Source organism: Anomalospiza imberbis, chromosome 1 (genome assembly GCF_031753505.1).
Source record: "Anomalospiza imberbis isolate Cuckoo-Finch-1a 21T00152 chromosome 1, ASM3175350v1, whole genome shotgun sequence".
Taxonomy (NCBI): Eukaryota; Metazoa; Chordata; class Aves; order Passeriformes; family Viduidae; genus Anomalospiza; species Anomalospiza imberbis.
Genome location: NC_089681.1, coordinates 107,934,544 through 107,953,775, shown reverse-complemented (window position 1 = coordinate 107,953,775; position 19,232 = coordinate 107,934,544). Strand labels below are relative to the sequence as shown.

Below are 19,232 nucleotides of genomic sequence, written 5' to 3'. Positions count from 1 at the left end.
ATTTGGCCTGTAGGGGTGAAAAAGAGATTTTATGCAGGTTTGGGGGTTTTGCTTCAGTGTTGTTTTGGTTTCTTTGGGGTTTTTTTTTTTCTTTAACTGTGAATGGCATCCATCAAAAATACCCGCTACCGATGGCAAGGAGAAGTTCATTTCTCTCCCAGTGAGACACCAAAACCTGTAGATAAGGACAAATAGGGCATCCAACAAGTAGGGTGGGGATACAGTCAAATAAAGAAGTCCAGCACAGTATCCACAAGGTGATTACAGTATTTCTTTGCTTGTGCATTGTTCCCTTTCCCCTCTTTCAGTGGCACTCTGTCAGTTGCTAATGGCTGCCTCACTTGTGCCACTGATTAATATCTTCTCCGTGGAGTACTGTTGCAGTAAAACCATGTAAATGTAAAGATGTCAAAATATACTCATTTACATGTAAACATGTAAAAACGTATTGGTGTGGAATGAAAGAGCCTCAAGTCCAACACTTTATCTCCAGTGATGAAGAATGTGAAATATTACCATGAAAGGAAAAAACACTCCGTGTACCTAATTGCCGAATGTTGAGACAAGGGCGAGACATTACTCTTGAATGCAATATTAGCTTAGTAGCTTGAGTGTGAGGAGCAGGATCTCAAACAGTTTTATCTGTTTGACTTCATGGTTGTATAATCATAAGCATTATAGAATTACTGTTATTGGTGGCTGACTTTAAAATTATTCTTCCAGTGTTTCAGCTGGAATATTGGAGAGGGATTTCTATCTAGATGTTTTTTCAATTATTAAAAGTGATCAAGTGTGTTACCAATTACTCTTTTAATACAGGCAATGTGTGTCCTATTGTTTAAGTCAATCTCTGATTGGTTGCCGTGTCATGTTGCTGTTGAAAAAGTTACTGCTGAAAATGACTGCTTCTTTTTCTTGTTTGTATTTAAAGAATAAATTTCTTCTGTTTGGGAAACACTGAGACCTATAGATGTGTTTAGGAAATACAAAATTATGTTTGATGCAGAGTACTTCCTAAAGTTGTTTTTGTTTGTTTGTTCTTTGCATACACATTTAAAATGAATGTGATGTTTGCCTCACAGAGTGGCACCCATTTTACTAACACAGGCAAGTGTAGGTTAGCAAAAAAGTAAACGTTTGCTAAACCAGTTTATTTTTTATACCGTGAAATTCACGTAAACAAAAATACTCTTCCAGAAAATGTTTTCTTTGAAAACCTGCCAAAATTTATTGAATTTATCGGTTTTGACAGAGCACTTTGGCTGAGATCAAATAAGTCCATACCTTGCAGTGAACAGCTGCAGCTACTTTAAAATGAAGTTAAGCAAGCATGGGGAAAAAAAAAAAAAAAAAAAAAAACCAAAACCAACAACAAAAAAGGGCAACGAAAAATAATACCGGGGAAAAGCAATTAGCCTGATACAATAAAATCTGCAGTGATTCAGGACATAAAAAAAAGCGCTTCCACATTACAGCAGTGACTCACAGATGAGCTGAACGACTGACCAGGCCGCACCTTCCCTACAACTGCCCGGTGCGCCGCATCCATAAGGATGGAATTCTCGCCCGTTCCCAACAGCCGGCCTCTCCTTTGCTTTGCTAGCCACCCGCCACGGGCGGCCCGCACCACGGCAGGGCCCAGACAGGCACCGCCCGGCAGCACCTGTGCCTCTCCCTGCCTCGCCTGGCCAGCTGGGGCTTAGGTGGCGGACGGGCTGCAGGTATCCCGCCTGGCAAGCGCGTGTGACAGCGGCGGCGACCCTGGGACACACGCCGGGGCGGCGGGAGCCCAGTCCTTGCCTGTCGGGTGCGCAGCTTTAGGGATAGATGCGCACCGGGGCGCGGGCGGGAGAGCGCGGAGGTTCGCGCAACTCCCGCCCCTGCCGGGCGCGCCGCCCCCGCCCCTGCCCGGCCCCTTCCCGGCCCCTTCCCGGCGATTGGCGGCAGCGCCCGGGCAGGTGCCGGTGCGCGGCGGGAGCTGCCGGCGCCGGCACCGCAGCAGCACTCGGCGCGTCCGGCGGGGCGGGGAGGGCTGAAAGCGACAGCGACAGCAGCAGCGGCGGCGGTGGCAGAAGCAGCAGCAGCAGCAGCAGCAGCAGGAGGAGACAGCGGCTCTCTCCTTGCTCCGGACCGTGCGGAGCGGGACCGGGGCACCTGTGCCCGGCGGCTCCGCGCAGGTGGCGGCCGGGGGCCGGCGCGGGGCGGCCGCAGACCCCGCCGTGCATGAGCGACGGGGCGCAGCCGCCGGCGGTGGCTCTGCCCGTGCCCCGGAGCGAGGCGCTTCCCGCCCGCCTGCCATTGTGGTGCAGCCCTCGCACTTGGCCGGGGGTGAGTACGGCCGGGACCGGGACTGGGACCGGGGCTGGGGCTGGGGTGGGCTGAGGTCCCCCTGCCGCGGCAGCGCGGGGCCGGCCGGCGCCGTGGGGCGGCCTGCGGCAGGGCCGAGGTGCGGGGCCGCAGCGCCCGTCGGGCTGGCCGGGCTCGGGCCGTGGGGGGCTCCGCGGCGCTGGGGAGCGGTCAGGCGGGGCCCGGTGTCAGGGCGTGCTGGTGGCCGAGGGGCCGCCGCCCTCCGCGGCGTTCGGGGGCGAGGCGGGCCGCTCCTCCGCGGCAGCGCGGCGTTGGGCTGTGCTTTAATTACCGGACAGATGTCTGAGCAGCTTCGTGGTGTTCTGCTGACCGCGTGGCTCTTCGAGCACTGTCACTGCAGTGCATCATCATCATTATCATTGGAGTGTTTTACTCTTGATCAACTTCCCCGGGAGCCCGGGGAGGGTTTCAGCGTGGCGCTGCCGCTGTCCCCGTTTCATGGGAGCATCCCGCCACGCTGCGCTTGTAATTTATGCCTCAGACAGAAGCAGCGTGCGTTTTCCTAGTATCAAGGTCAGTTTATCGTAACTGCTGAGGAAAATACCATATGGCTCTGACTGACTTTTCTTAGGAAATCTAATTAAGTAGGAGCCTGTGTTGTGCTGGGATTTGTGTTATGTTTCAGGCAAGCGTAACTGAATTAGATTGCAAAATGCCTTACAGCGCGTGTGTGTCACTCCTCAAGCGTGTTTGCAGGGACATTAACTGTAACTAGCAATCTGTTTGGACAAATTATGCTTTTTTGCCTCATACCTACCATTTTACTATTTCCTGCATTTCTGAAAATGTGGGTAGCTGCCTTGCTATGGAGCCAGGAGTTTTTTCGAATAGGCACAGCGAAGATTTTAGCAATAAAGGCTTTTACTCATTCCTCTCATAAGCCTTTTCTAGAAGGCTAGAGAGAGAGAATGGAAGGATAGTTAGTCTAGTTCTCATATTACCAGACATCTTTCTGATTTTGGTGGACCTGTCATCAAACTGGACACATTTTTACAGTTGCTTATTTATGGTGATAGCCGTTCTCTGTTAACTGTGTTGAGACCACTGACGAAGCCTCTGCTGTTAAATGTCAAACCGTAGTGTTTGCCACTTAGTTCTACCTTTAGGAAGTGAACAGAGCTGTGCAAAAAGCAGATGCCGTATCCTGTACGTAGCCCCTCAAGCTACTGCCTTACCCATCATTACTCAGCTATCAGATTGTATCAGAGCATACTTACTGATGCCTTATGCCTGAGCATCTAAAAAGGTGTTTGGCTCTTGTGTAGCCTTTCTGGGGAGTTTGTCAGGTACCTTAGTACATTACAGTTAGAAATGGGGGAGTAGCCTTTTCAATATCTCTGATACATTAATTGCCACTGGTGAGAATACTCACAAGTCAGTTCCACCCTGGTGCCCTCACAGGGGTGAGATGTACTTAGAGCACTACACCCTGTAACAGGATTTGCCTCTTGGACCTGCTGCATGTTCAAATGGCACAATATTGTTCTTTCAGGCAGTGTAGTGCTTTTTTGTCTTTGTCTAAACCAGTGCTGTCCGGATCTAGAAAACTGAGTTAGAACTTTCATTTATTTTCCTGAGTTGGTTTTTTGCTTCCATGCTAACCTGATGAATGCATCTGCGTGCACTACATAGAGTATACCCAGATGTATGAGCACAGTAGGAATTCACCCTTCTCACTTCATAGTTGCAGTAAACCGAACACTTGAACGGCTTGTATTTAAGTAAATAAAAAAAAAATCCACAAAGCATGCATGGGTGATGATGAAGCAAGGCTGTATGTATCAAGTGCACTATTGTTCATAAACACTACATTGGTATGAAAATGCAACTCCTTTGTACTGCTGCCAACATTAACATGCCCTATTGTTAAAAGACTGGAAACCGTGGTTTGGCAGTGTAAACCACCTTAACTTGCCCTTGGAAAGCTGGACAAGTTGAAAGAAACTAGCTGAATATACTTCCATGAAAACCACAGGGACACCTTTTCTCATTGAGAAAACCCATTGACTTGTTTGAGCAGATTAAAGCTGCCTTCCTGTGGAATGCTTTATTCACCTTCCCATTGGATTCAGGTAGGTTACTTTTTAGATAGATTTTTAGAGATAATAAAGGCTTCTGGCTTACTTGTGAACCACTGACAGAGAATAAAACAGCTCCGAGTTTCTTATACTCGGAGATTTATAGCAGCTTGCTTTACGAAGAAGCTTTTAGGGCTTAAGGGATGAGGCAGATGACTGCTATATTTTGGTGTGAAGCATACCACACTATTCCTCAATTTACCAACATAACTTCACCTTTATGATAAAACCAGGCAATTTTACAGATGGGCTAAATACAGTGTAATTTGCTAAGATTTCAAGCAGTGGTCTAGTTTCGCCCATCTCTGTGAGATCGGTTAAAGATGCCTGTATCTGAAATTTTGTGAATTTACAGAACTGGAGAGGAAAATCTCCCATGCATATCTGATACACCAGTAAGTTCTGTCACTCCTGTGGTAGGGTAGTGATTATGATGTGCTTGCTATTTAATTCTCAGTTAAAACATGTTATCCTTTTTTTATTTTTTTAACAATCTTGTAGAAAAATGCCATGCTGTAGTTTTTAAAACTTCATTTTCTGTAAATAAATATTATGCTTGGAATTCTGTGTCCTGAAAATAAATAAAAAAAAGCACATTGTAGTGGAAAGCAGTTTAATGAATCACCTTAGCAGCTTTATCATAGATGAAGAGGGTATAAAGACTGCAATGGCTTGACTGGTCAAAAGCTAATATCAGTATTATTGCAATAATGACAGATTTTTAGATCTTATGCATACTATTCAGGAAATAGAAGCACAATACATTTCCAGGTCAATATGCATTAAATTTCAAGAGCACAGCAATATATATATATATATATATATATATCTCTAAAATACTTTTTAAAGAGTGTTCTACTAGTAAAACACCTTATGTAGCAATTTTATTACTGAACAATTAGCTCCTGAACTGAGTAAAAGAAAAAAAAATCTCTTTTTGCTTTTTATTATTTTATGCTTCATTTACCTTTTGATCCATTGATGATCAGAAAAGGAAAAACTAATATTGGTGTTTGGTACTCACATCATTGGAGTTATTACTAGCTACTGGTTATTTTAAGATATAAAGCATTACCATAGGAAGTGAAATACACATTCTTCAAGGCAAAGTATACCTCCAAATAAAACATCACCCATTGGGGTGGAGCTAACTACTGTGGAGATTAATCTTGATGAGACGCTTTCAATGGCATTGTCCCCATTGGCTCACGCTAATCAATTCTGTAGTTTTCTTGAGTTTTACTGGTGTTGACTTTGCAGGCAGGCAACTCTATCCTGTCCTCTTGCTGAACACCCAAGCTCAAGTTCTGCTATGTAGCAGTTTCAAGAAGCTCTTTCTGGACTCTTTTTTGCAAAATGTGCTGCTTATTGATGTAGAAGAATAATTGGGGCAGCTGTAGTTTCTGGATTAAGTCTGTTAAAGGGTGCAGAGGTAATTTTCTGTAGAAAATGAAATATGGTGTTTTCTTGTGATAGCAGTCTGAAGTGTATTTTCATTCAAAGGCTATTATAGTTCATGGCATTCTCACTGTTTTTAATGAATCTTGAAGGCAGGCAACAGCCTGAAATCTTTGGGTTTTTTAAATAACAAATCAATCCCTTCCCACCTGTCTCCATGCAGAATAGAACCACCTTCTTCAATAGGTGGTTCTGCTGTTGTAAACCAGCTTTCTGCTCTTGGAGGAAGACAGTACATAATCTGTTGTTTTCTTTCTCAAAAGCAAAATATATTTATAACTAGTGGAATAAAATTTCTTTTCTGCTCTTGTGATGAATTGTATCTCTTCTGAAACTAATAGAAAAACTTTTTTGCTTATTAGGCATTACTTGTGGGACAGAAGAAGTTTTTAATGGGGTTTTCTTCTGGCCCTTTTGAGCTGTATGGGCAGGATTTTGTGTCCCAGGGTAATAAAAAAAAAAAAGTGCTGGTTTATGTCATCAAGATTAATTGCTACAGCGTGGATGTGCAGTGTATGATTTAAGTGCAGTTGACAGGAATGTAACTAGCGCTGACCTGAAATACCTCAAATTTCAGAGCTGCACCTATTTTTCTAACCATTGTTAATCTTGCAAGAAATTTATTACTTTTTTTCCCCTTACAAGAACTGATCCTTTTGCCTCTCAGGGATCATCCGCAGGAGTACTTGGTGTACCTTTCTGGAAGTTATCTCAGCGCTTGCATCTAGCTGTCATAAGTGCTTTCTATTTGTTTGACAGACCGTCACTTGGATTCAAGTTAAATCATAGTGCATGAATTGGAGCACCATCAGGTTTCAAAAATAATTGAGAGAGCTTTGGGGAGGACTCAAAAAGGTGATGTTGTTTTTCACTATCTCAGCTGGTCTTGATCGAAAAGTGACAAAAATCGTCCATATGTTGATCACTGCAAGCACGGAAACCATTAATTGAGTCCCAAATGAGCAGAAAGCAGTTCACCTCTAGAGGAGGATAAGCCTGATTATTCCATCTCTGACTTCTTTTCTAAGGTTTAATGATGAGGTTTCATATTCCTGCTCCAAAGTAGTACCACAGGTCGAAACATTGGAAAATGAGGCAAATCACTGGAAGTACTGTGGACTTGGGTTCCACACGTGATTAAGTGAGGAACCCTAGTTAGTTCCTAAAGGTTGTGGCTTGATTATGCTGTTCAAATAATAAGTTCCGTGGGACTCGGAAAGGGGTCTGTGCTAGCTGAATGATTTCCTGAACCTGTATGAGGATGACTTGGTTCTGTAGTTTAAACTAAAGGAGCTGTGATGCTGCTCCAGTTTGGCTCCAAATATCAGGGAAGCAGCAGTGAAAGCCTGACACTGAAGTTGGCCTTTGAACTCCAGAAAATAACTGACCATGTATTATGTTTGAATATAAACATTCTTTATTTGTATAAATTTATGATCCAGAACTTCAGGTGTGTGTTTATTGGTCTAGGCTCAAGTTATCTCCATGTTGTGCAGTGTCAATATTAAAAAAAAATCAGCTGAGCACTGGTACAAAGCAGAGTGTCTTCTAAGCACGGTGTGGAGTAGGTCCCAGTGTCAACAAACAAATCCATTAACTCCCCCACCTGACAGATTAACCCAGCTCCTTTGGTTTTCAGAGGTTTTCTAAAGCTCTGGCTCTATTTTACTCATGTTTTATGCCACTTGACAAATGGTTATCTAAACAAACCAAAGACAACCTGCTACTGAAACCCTTTTTACAGTGCACAGGGCATATGTTGTGTGTCAGCCAACTGCAGCTCATCACAAAGTCTTAGTGAAATGGGACATGTGGCTTTATACATGTCACTTCATTGTTGTATGTCTTACGATTCTTGCTTCTTCAAGGATAAATCGGTGTTAGAAGCATTTTGCAGGTGTCACAGTGAATGTGGAAGGCACATTCTTAGGAATTTATTTGAGCTTTTTATTTTGTTAATTTACTTGCTAATCTGTAAAATTCAGTAATTTGCAGTGGGGTTCCTGTCGGTGGTTTGAATTAACAGTGATTTACCATATCAGATTTGTTTTCACATCTGGCAGCACTAGAGAATACTGCCTCATTGTGTCAACTGCCGTTGGAAGCATTTTCTTACCTCTAAAATAGAACCTTTGTCCTTCTTCTAGTCCAGCAGGAAGATTCTCTCAGTGAAAGTTTAGATAGATAGTTTTAGATAGAAAGTTTAGATAAATCTTAATTATATGTTCATGGGTGGTATTTCATAAGAGGGATGAGGGATATCAATTAGTGCAACAGATGTTGTGGGGAAAAGTATCAGTTTTACTGTATAGGATATTTTAAGTTTGCCTCTGGTATGTTTGCATATTGGTTGGATTTTATCTTGTGGATGTTTTAGTAGCAGTCAAGCAATCCACACTTAATTGTTTACTTTTGTAGCTTGCATGGATTAATCAAGTTATGGCTTTCAAGTTATGATGAGTTACTTAATTTATCATAACACTTTTGCCTGTATTATTGAAATGCAGAATTAAATGCAAATACAAAATGTGTAGTGCTTCTAGAGCTGTTTGACTTTTTACAAAAGCTTCACCTTTTCTCTCAATGTTTTATTTTTTTTCCCCCATATTAAAGATGTTAATAACTCAGATGAGAAGCCTTATCACCACTTAACTCAATAGTCATGCATTTTGGAGTTGAAAAACTTATCTTAGTGGACCTATTTTCTTGGTTAGTTTATTGAATGTTATCTCTAGTTGTTCTAACAAATAGTGACTGCTGTCGTATAGGGGAAGACATTTAACTTTGGTACACATACTTGTCATGTGCTGCTCCACAGCTTGTATGGCAGGGGACCTTCTGTATCATTCAGTTGCTTGAGGTCATACAGGAAAACAGGATGCTGGCATCTGAAATAGAGATCTGTACAGTAATATCCAGAATGGGTCGAGTTGGAAGGGACTGTCTGGTCATCTGGTCCAATGTCCCTGCTCAAACTGGGCCATCCTTGAGCACATGGTACAGGATTGCATGCAGGTTGTTTTTGAGTATTCCTGGTGAGGGAGATGGCACAACCTGTCTGGGCAACCTGTTCTAGTGTGTGGTCACCTGCTTGAAGAAGCTCTTCCTCATGTTCAGGCGGAACTCGCTGTGCATCAGTTTCTGCCCTTTGCCTATTGTGCTATTGTTTGGCACCACTGAGACAAGTCTGGAAATATCCTCTTGGCACCTTCTCCCTGCCACCTTCAGATATTTACAGGCATTGATGAGGGCTCCTCTCAGTTGTCCTCCACAAGGAGGGAGATGAATAATTGAGTCTTCCCAGACTTAATATGGCATTAGACCTGAGTTTTTTTGGGTGCCAGTACCAGACTAGTATTTACGTGCATTTACACTGGTAAACTAAGTGCTTACTTCTCTGTCTGCCTCTTAGAATGAGAGAGAAACCCTTCAATTCTTTGAAGGAACCAAGAAGCAGTCACCATTTCTTTCCTCTCCCTTCAATACACTTGGCTCATTTGAGGGCCATTGATTGTGAAATGCTGAGACTACAGGTGTCTCAGGAGAAAGTTGTGGCATATGTAATGCAGCACAGGTGGGTGAATGTATTTTTGCAGTCCTCACTCTTGAGCTGATGCTGAGGGGAGAGGTAGGAGTACAAATGGAGCTTTTTGTTTTGTAGTCTCTTCATGCTGGCTCAAGCTTAGCAAGTACAGTGTGAAGCTTGATTTGCCAGATGTGTTCTGGTTTGCGTTTTGATGCAAAGGTGGAAGAGGCATAACTCGGTTCAGTGGCTGCTGCTCTCTGTGCAGGGAGTCTGGGCACGTAGAATTAAGCTCTGAGCCCCACTTTGCAGGTTAGGCATTCAAATGGAAGCCCCTGTAGTCTTGTGCTTACAGATGTGGAAATTTCTGATTGTGTTGGACTGTTTGGGATCAGTTGCTTTCCCTAAGTGCGCATGCTGGCTTTCTTGCTGGCCTGTGATGATTCACTCTGGAATTGGTTGACAGTCCATTACAGTAATGAGCTGAATTTCATGCTTTAGATTGAAGGCACATGGAGAAGAGGCAAATCATCCAAGATACAATTGTGTGTCAGCATATTACTGCTCCAATTTTGTCTTTTTCTCCAAGCTGTCTTCTTCATTTCTGGAAGAGTAATAGTCAGTCTCACACTGTCAGAATATTGTCAGATGCGTCATCTTTATGCACCGTTCCATAAGATGCTTGCTATTAAATAGAGAAAATAAAGCTGAACATGATTTGACTAAATTCAGCATAAACAATGGAAGAGGAGACTGAAGTAAAATGAGACTATACACTAACTAGCAAACCACTTGCATATGAAATATGTGAAATCAGTATATGCTAGATAACCTATGATCTTTAGCAGCTGCAGGGATTTTTTGATAAAACTTGCCTCTAGTTCAATTTTACCACTGAGAAGATTATTCTGGTCCATCAATTTATCTTTTGTATCATTTTGAATCCCCAATAGGATTTGTATTTATGTGTTAGTTGTAGGCCTGATACGTAAGTATAAAATGGTTATCAGTTGTTACACAGATTCTCTTTTTATTATGACTTTTTTTTTGAACCATCTCAGAGGTAGATGACAGAAATTAAGTCCTACAGTGCAACCTTTAGTCTTTTCTAAATAGGTTCCGTTTTTTTAGAAACACTTATGTGCTGTGTTCTGCCTTTAGGAGAGTGCTGTCCTTCTATGAAAGATGCCACTCTTTCTTGAATGGAATGTGACTTCATTAAGATTGTGAATTCTGTGTTATGGTTTAACCCCACCAGCTGCTAAGAAGAAAATGAACTCTATCCCAGCTGTCAGCAGGACATTCTGCTATTTCATATTCAGTACTTACCATAAAATACAGAAGCACGAAGAAGAGTGTGAAACTCCTGTTTATTTCCTAAATAGCTTAACATTTAAAACCACGCAGTACTAACCTTTGACATGTAAGGCTTACAGTTTCACCCATTATGGTATGTTCCAGCAATCTTTTAGATAAATGTACGTACAGTTATTATAATAACTTGCATTAATAAGAAACATTTCTCCCTGAAGGAACTGAATGAACTTCATGTTTTAAAACCTGCTGCTTTACCTCTCACACTCCCCAGTGAAACAAATGTAACTTTGCTCAGGAGCTTGCCAGCTGTTTGTTTTGCTGCTTGCAAATCTCTCGTCCAAGGCTTGCAAAATTAGTCCAAGGCTGAAAGCAAGATAATTTTTTTTTTGCTTTGGTTGTAGACCAGGAAATATTTGCAGTAAAACTCAGTAAAAATCAGTGTGGGTACAAAGAATAATATAGTCTTTCAGATCTTTATCTTGTATCTCATTTAAAATGTGAAACACCGGATACAAGTCCCATGTCGGAGTCAGGTGGGTTGTATTTAATTCTTCAATCAAAGAGGTGGCCTTTTATTTCTGATGAGTATACTTTCCCTTTTCTTACTTTGAGGTATTTGTTCATTTCAAGTGTAAAGAGAAGAATACTCATTGTTTGTTACTCAATCTTCTAAACAGTCTTGGAGTTTAAAAAAGATAAAACAATCTGTGGCCAGTATTAATTATGCCTCATTTCAGAGGCATTAATTTTGTGCTAGTTGTAGTAGAAAATATTTTGGACAGTGATATTTTTTAAATGTTGGGCTATGGCTAAAGTCTGATTTATTCAAGTGTGTTGACATAACGGAAAGCACTATTACCTTATATTTGCCAAATGAAGTGTATGGCATTATGTCACGTGTTGTGACATTTGCTTTCAAAAATTATAATGACCTCATGTGAACAATGTGGCAACTTCTTTTGGACAATTCAGTAAACAAAACTTTTTAAAATAAGAAGATGGTGAAGGAGCTCTGTTGAGGACAAAGTGCTTGTCTTCTTTTTTGTCTTAGAAAGGTAACTATCTTGTATGATTTAAAAGGGAAAAATATTCACAAAGAATTTCTTATGGTACTAAAAGAATTCTGGAAAGAATGACAAGAAAGATTGAGCAGTATTATTTGGGTCCTGACAGACTGCTAAAGGAAGGAAAGATTAGTTTGTTGGTGACAGAAGCAAAGATATAATTACTAGTAGGTTTCTTCTTGATTTTCTACCTGGAAATTACAGAAGCAGTAGAGTAGCAAAACAGAGTAGAGAAGTTCTGAAGAGTTTGGTGACTCTAAAGCTGAGACTGTGTGGGGGAAAGGTATTGTATATGAAATATTTTGATTGCAAATAACCATGTTGAAGGAGTTTGTGGTCTTGGTTCCTTAGGTATTACATTTCAGCAATGCACCTCTGCAGCATTTTAGTGCAAAACTTATACTGTGTTGTGGAAACCAATTAAATCTTGATTAAAAATGTGCTCAGAAATTGAAAGAATTATAGGATATTATTGTTTGGAGAACTCTCTTCCAGATACCCACTGTATATACCCCCCAAGCCTTCTCTTCTCCAGGCTGAGCTGTCCTAATACTCCCAGCATCACTGCCTATGAAAGGTGCTGCAGTCCCTTAACAATCATTGTGGCCTTAAGTATCTTTCTTGTCCTGAGGAAGCCCAGACTGGACACAGGACTCCAGACGCAGCCTCACTAGTGCTGATTGCTTTGATACAGAATAAAACTAAGAAGTCTGTGTTGCACAATATTCAGTGTGACTACTTGCATAATTAACTTTATAATGTGGCTCTTTGTCAAGCAGAGAAATCTGTCTTAAATATTAGTTGGCACTTAGCCCAAAAAACTTTTTTCTCCCCACCCTCCCAGTAATGCTAATCATCTGCTGATACTCCCAAGTCCAAACAGCTTAGCTGTCATATGGGTGAGTAGGAAATGCATTACTTGCCCTTGTTTCCAGTGTTGATGCCTTTGGCTATGTTAAAACCATGCATTGCTTGCAGTTCTTGTAAAACATTTCATTTGCTTGTTTTTCTTTTTGCTGGGGTTTGGTTTTGGTTTTGAGTTTAAGCTCAAGAAATGTTTTCAATGTGGAAGTTTTAATTAGATTTTGAAATAGACTGTAAGAAGTGTTAAGATTAGAGTACTATTCAAACAGTACCTGGTCGTGTTTTGTAAGCCTAGATTTTTCTGTTACAGTGTTTTAATTGGTTGAGAAAAAGTTTTCTAGGGACTGATACTATTCCTTGTAAAGTCTGTGAGATCTTAGATTTTGTATTCAGTTTGAGATTTACCAGAGAAGTACTCATTAAGGCAATCATCTGAACAGCCTCATGTAAGGTATTTTAGGTTGAGGAGCTATTTTGTTTGTTTTAGGCTAGTTTTAAGTGTAACTTGTTACAATTCCTCTAGAGGACTTGCATTGTGTATTTCCAAAATACATAATCCAGATCTACTGCAGAAAAGACATTTGAGAATTGTTTATAAATATGTGTAAACTGCTGTGATACTCCCAGATCAGAGATGATTTAGTAATGTGATGAAAAACTATTTCCTGGAAAAACACATAACGTTCCTTAGCGGTTAATGTAATATTGGAATGCAGACTGAGAAAACCATAGAGAGCTAAACCACTTGAAAGTCTAAAGTTAAAGTTGCTTCTGATTTTAAAGCATATATACTTGAAATGAAGTCTTTGCCAACCCCAGAAAATCAGAGGTGGTGGGGCTGCCCACTTATTCCCAAATTTAGGGGTAAATTTCCCCTTTCTAATACATGGTCACAATTAGCATTAGCAGCTGAATCAAAGGGATGGTATTCATTACTAATGGACCAGTTTGCATATGTGGAAAAACATTATTGATTTTTAAACCACTTCCAAAAGGGTTTTGATGAAGACCTGAAGGGAGAACCTATTACAAAAATGTCAATTACAGTTGTTGACTTGATGCTCACAATACTAGGAGATCAAAGATGAAATTCTAGTTACCTTCATAATTTTGTGTCTCAGAAGACTGTAGCCCTAGCATGAAGGTGCCTCTATTGGCTCCAAGAGTTACTTTAAAAAGTTTTATTTCCTCTTACTGTGTATTCTGTATTTTCCCTTTAAGCCTATGTGTGTGAAAAAAGTTACTTGGAAAAGCCCTGCTTACTTCCCCATGGATGTGGCTCTCCTATAGTGAAGCCCTTGTATGCTTTTAGAAAGGCAGAGGTGTCTTTGCACTCAAGTGCTTTGTGTGGAAGAGCTGAGCAGATGTCCCTAAGAAGGGAAGGATGTGTCCCAGGGCACTTCATGCTCTGTCTTTGAGCTTCAACCCAAGTGTTACCTCAGCAAACCCTTTTCTTTTCCTTGCCAGTGCTCAGTGAGGTTTTGGTATAAGGATTGTAGGTGAAAGGACAGAGGAAAATCTTAATACTCCAGTGAAAATTTTGAGAAGATTTATGCACATGTGGCATTGAAAAAACCCATGTTGCCAGTTGTTCCTTACTATGTTTTAGATAATCTTTAATTTTAACATATATTCTTAGTCTTGGAAGTGAGATTAATGAACACTACCTACAGTCCTTTGTTTCTTTGGCACTTTTCTACTATGCAAATCAGGGTAATTTTTTTTAGAAGTAAATTTTTATAGTCTTTATTAAATACTCATTGTCATCTTCCTTAGTAGATTCAGAGTCAAGCCAAAACATGGTGACTTTTTTTTCAGCTGTATGGTGAGCATGTATCTTGTTGGAGGGATCTTGTCATCTGGATTTCACCTAAGCTTATATATCATCTGCTTGGTTTTGGTTAAGTATTTTTTTCTTGAGCAAGGAGTTTATTCTAAACTTCATGAATAGCCTAACCAAAATGGCCTAACCAAAAAATAAGCAGTGACCTCATTCTGTGTGTGTTTTTCTTGTTTGAAGAACAGTAATCAGATGATTGTAGGAAGGTAAATACTGTACTAAAAAAAAACCCCACCAAACTAAGAAAAAAACCTCCAAAACAAAACCCAACTAACCACATCCCACATCATTATCTGCATAGCAAAAGAAATGTTTAGAAAATAAAACCAATTTTTTCCCCGTGATTCTACTTGCAGTAGTACTTGGAGCACTTAATTTTATGCCTTAGCAGTTTTCCTTAATGTGGGGGTTTTTTGAGCCAGAACCAGCTTAGATGCATCCCTTTGCCACTCACCATGGATGAAGAGGCAGTAAAAGTTATCTCTTGTATACAGTGTAGGAACTGTATAGCATGTTCGTTGTTATTATATACATTGCTGGGGGCTCATAACAGATACAAAGACTGTCTTATGCTTCTGAAACTGTAACACAAAGTGGAGATGGAGACCTCTATGATTGCCCAAATAATTGCATAAATCGAATTACACAAGTTAATACTGAGAGCTGAATTTACTAGAATTCAATTAAATGAGTAAAAGTAATGAGAAAATAAATTAGAACAAATTTCATTAGTGAAACTTAATGGACCAAGCTCTAGTTCAAACTTTATAGTACCTTCAATTCACACATAACATTAACTACTACTTTTTTTCCTCCAACATTGTAGTGGTGACATCTAAATAGAGATAGTGACATCTAGATCTTTTCAGTCACTCTGGGAAATCCATTTAAGATTTATATGCTTACTTTTTAAAATGGTGCTTTAAAATAATTCCTGATTTCTTAGTTGGCAGTATAAAACATTTTTGAGTGTTACAGCAGAGTATGTTCTCTGCTCATACACAGTGGCAGGGATTGCATTGCAAGCAGTTTTATAAAATCTTTAGAAATGTCTAAACCTGATTTGACCTGACTTAGTTAAATATGTTCCTTTTTGAGAGCAACACTGAGGTCTGTCCTCAGCATCTGTTATTATCCCAAATAATTTATCTTTTTCAATTATATTTGAATGGGGGTGGGGTGATTGCTTTCAGTGCATGGAACCTGCAAAATAATCCTGAAATGAATCCTTCAAGTTCTATGAGGGAAGTTCAGATTGGATTTTAGAAGCAATTCCACCACTAAAAGGTTAGTCAAACATTTGAACAGGTTGCCCAGGGAAGTGGTTGAGTTGCCATTCCTGGAGGTATTTAAAAGATGTGCAGGTGTGGCACTTAGGGACATGGTTAATAGTGGACTGGGCAGTGCTGGGTTAATGGTTGGACTCAGTGTAAAAGGTGTTTTCCAGCCAAAAAGATTCAAATATTTTCTTTTCTGATGTTTATGGCAGCAACTTTCTTTTTGTGCCTGTGATCTCTGCGCACTTGTGAAAACTGTGAGTGCTTTCAAATTATTTTTCTATTTTATTTTCTTTTTCTGATTTCAGATATTCCTTATAGTTATTCATATCCAGGACCCACTGTATAATGGGGAGAAAACTGGACCTTTCTGGCTTGACTGATGAAGAAGCAGAGCATGTGCTCCAGGTGGTTCAGCGAGATTTCAGCCTTCGTAAGAAAGAAGAGGAAAGGCTGAGGTAAGGATAAAAATAGCATTAAAAATATTGGTCTATTTTGATTATTACAAACTAGCTTTGGAGGAAACCAGAGAACACAGCATTTTTGTGGTGTTCTATGCATTAATAATCATTCCTGTCACGAGGCAAGAAATACTCAAACTCCTCCACATGAATTCAATTACTGAGTAGTAATTAATTTTTGCATTTAGTCTATCCTAGATTAAACCATAGAAATTGTCTCTGAATCACCTGTGTATATCTCCTGGGTAGAGGCTAAGTAGTGTTTGATGTAGCAAAAGCAGAAGTTTATGTTAAGAGAACTTTTTGCCTGCTATAGTCAGTTTCGGTTTTTTATTCAGAAACTTTGTCTGCATGCAAACACCTGAAAGTGAAGAAGTTCAACCCATCTCTTTCCCCTGAAAGAGTCAATGGGATGTGTTATCCATTGTATTGAGATAACTTTGCTATCAGTAGTCTGTGTACAAAATGAATGCAAGCACAAATAATCCAGAAGAAAACAGATGGAACTTGTTGGCAAGGTAGCTGAGGAAATTTGGTATGTGACAAGGGGACTACAGATAGACACCTGAATTGGTAGATGTGATATATTTATTTCTAGTTTCAACAATATATTCTTGAATTATTATGCCTGATTTTTTATTACCTTATTTGAACACATCATTATTTATTATCTGGAGTGCTCTGAAGTCTCTATCTGTGGTTGGCAAATGCACATTCTTTTATTTCTACTTGTATCTCAGGCATCATCTGTTTCTTTTTCATTTAGTATCAAGCTGAAGTCTACAGAGCAGGAAGATGACTGAACACAACAGAAAACTAGGCATATATACCATGTGTAATTGAAACTGTCTCACCTGGAACATTAGGAGCAAGAAATGTGTCTTGCAGCATAGGCCTACTTCAGTTTTAGTATGCTGTGCAAGTTCTTGCTTGGGCTGGTAGTGCAAGCTTGCTGCAGGGAGAAAAAACTGCATGAGGATGGCCCACAGAATTTTTTTTTGACTGTTTGTTGTACCATAGGTTGTTCTGATTACTCTGGTAATTTTTCACAACATAGCCAAAAGATTCTAGAAACAGCTTAAGGAGGGTGAGTATGTGAGCTCTCTCTGGCTTTTTGTACCGTGACTGGTTGTATCTTACTGGAGCAAGCATACCACATCTGGGAAGTGCTGGGGCATCTTGCCTGTTCTATACAATAGATTTATAGTGGGAGGAGGAGAGGCAAGTATGAAAGACATGCACACAGAAAATTGACTGGAAAGCCTAGATAGAGAAAATTCCTGTTGGTGTTTGTGTTTTGTCATTTTGCTACTGAAGTTTTTCATGACACCTAATTTTCATGACACTTAATTTCACAAGTAGAAAACTGGTGTGAGAAGATAGCTAAAACACTGGGAAGGTGGGTATATTTCAAGTATATATGACTTTTGTCTTCCTGCAAAGTTATGCTTTTTGCCACTATTAAAGTATGTTAAAGTGCTGCTGTATAATGAGCTGTAGTGACAAAGCAGGAGTTCTGAAATTCAGCTGTTATTTAAAATATGAATTTAAGTAGTTTTAATGTCACTAAAATTGCAAGTGAAGTTCAAAGCTTCCTTCTGACTTAAAGACTATGACCTTTTTTATTTTTATTTTTTTTAATCAGGCTACTGAGGTTGATTTTGGTTGCTTTGTTTGCAGCACATCTTTTTGTCTTACTATGTGATTGAAAATATATAAGAAAATTACATGATTTTGCTATAGATTAGATTTTTCAACCTGTAAGAAAAGCGATTAGATTTGCTTTGATGTTCTCGGCTCTACTGTGTTTGTATTTAGAATGTTATCAACTGGCAAAGTTTACTATGTAGTTTCACTTTAGAAGTGAAACTCTTTAAGGCTTTGCAATCTTTTCTAAGATAAAAAAGGTGGCAACATATATTTATATATTTTATATTAGACTTCTAGACTTCTTTTAACAAATTCAAAACCAAACTCTATCTAAAGGTATGGTTTTGCATTGTTTTTTTTTTTTTAATTCCTGTAATTAATTTGTGCTAGCAGCATTAGGCTTTAAATGGAACTGTTGAAGCTTTTGCGTGTGATACTTTCTTAAAATAAGGTTTATGTATAATTCTTCATATCATGGGTAGTGGTATTTTTGGGTGCTTTTCCCCACCAAGATTTAAATAACTCTTTCACCTATCTCTCTCTGTATTATTCCCATTGGTAACAATTATTTCTAAAGCTCAAGGAATACTTAAAGGAATATATGATAGATTTCCACTGTATCAGGAGAGTAATGAAAGCTAAAAAACTCTGAGTGGTTGATAACTTGAATTTTGCTTTTCTAATGGCAGCTGAACAGTTAACTAGCATACTACAAGAAGTGGAGCTTATCTTTAGTTCTAATAAATGTTTTTAAGGTGGTAGAATGACAAATGTTTTAGAGCTAACATTCCAGTGTTTTTTATAGTATTGTTGGTTTTATGTGTTAATTTATTTTTTCATATTCTGTAAACAAAATGACATAGTGTATGGAGAAAAGCCATACTGGTGATCTGCATTTTCTGCTGCAAAGCTATTTTGAATTTCTCTGCAGTGAGGATTTTTTGCAGTGGTTCTCTAATTTAAATCTTTCTCACAACTTTATCTCCCACTGATATCAGACATTTTGGTCTTGTACATTTTGTGAAAAAAATTAGTTGGCTACAGCTGGTAAGATAACAATAAGATAAACATCTGTACATGTTTAGTGAGTAGAGTGGTTGGTTTGTTATATCTTACTGCTTTGTATTGTTTCAATTTCTTTTTGTTTTGCTATGGCTTTCAGCCTGATATGCGATTAATAATATTTTCTGTTCTTCGTCACTTGTTCTCCCATTATTTTTCTGGTTTGATTATGTGTTCATTGTGGTCTTTGGCAGTAGTGTTATGTTTTCATTTACCCCTGTGTTAGTGTAGTCACGCAGAGCCATTGTGGCTAAAATTGTAACACAGACTT

At 39.6% G+C, this 19,232-nt stretch overlaps 1 protein-coding gene across 6 annotated transcripts in view; it reads left to right on the top strand.

The window, feature by feature from the left end:
- The first annotated feature begins 2,008 nt into the window (after positions 1–2,008).
- MYRIP (myosin VIIA and Rab interacting protein) overlaps positions 2,009–19,232 on the top strand; it is a 207,020-nt gene continuing 189,796 nt past the window's right edge. For 2 of the 6 annotated variants that reach the window (XM_068204646.1, XM_068204655.1), the window contains exons 1-2: positions 2,009–2,328; positions 16,097–16,246. In XM_068204646.1, the coding sequence (XP_068060747.1) occupies positions 16,137–16,246 (110 nt within the window). In that variant the 5' untranslated portion in view covers positions 2,009–2,328; positions 16,097–16,136. The remainder of the gene's footprint in view (positions 2,329–16,096; positions 16,247–19,232) is intronic. The other 4 variants (XM_068204636.1, XM_068204627.1, XM_068204620.1 and 1 more) reach the window with 3 other exon arrangements.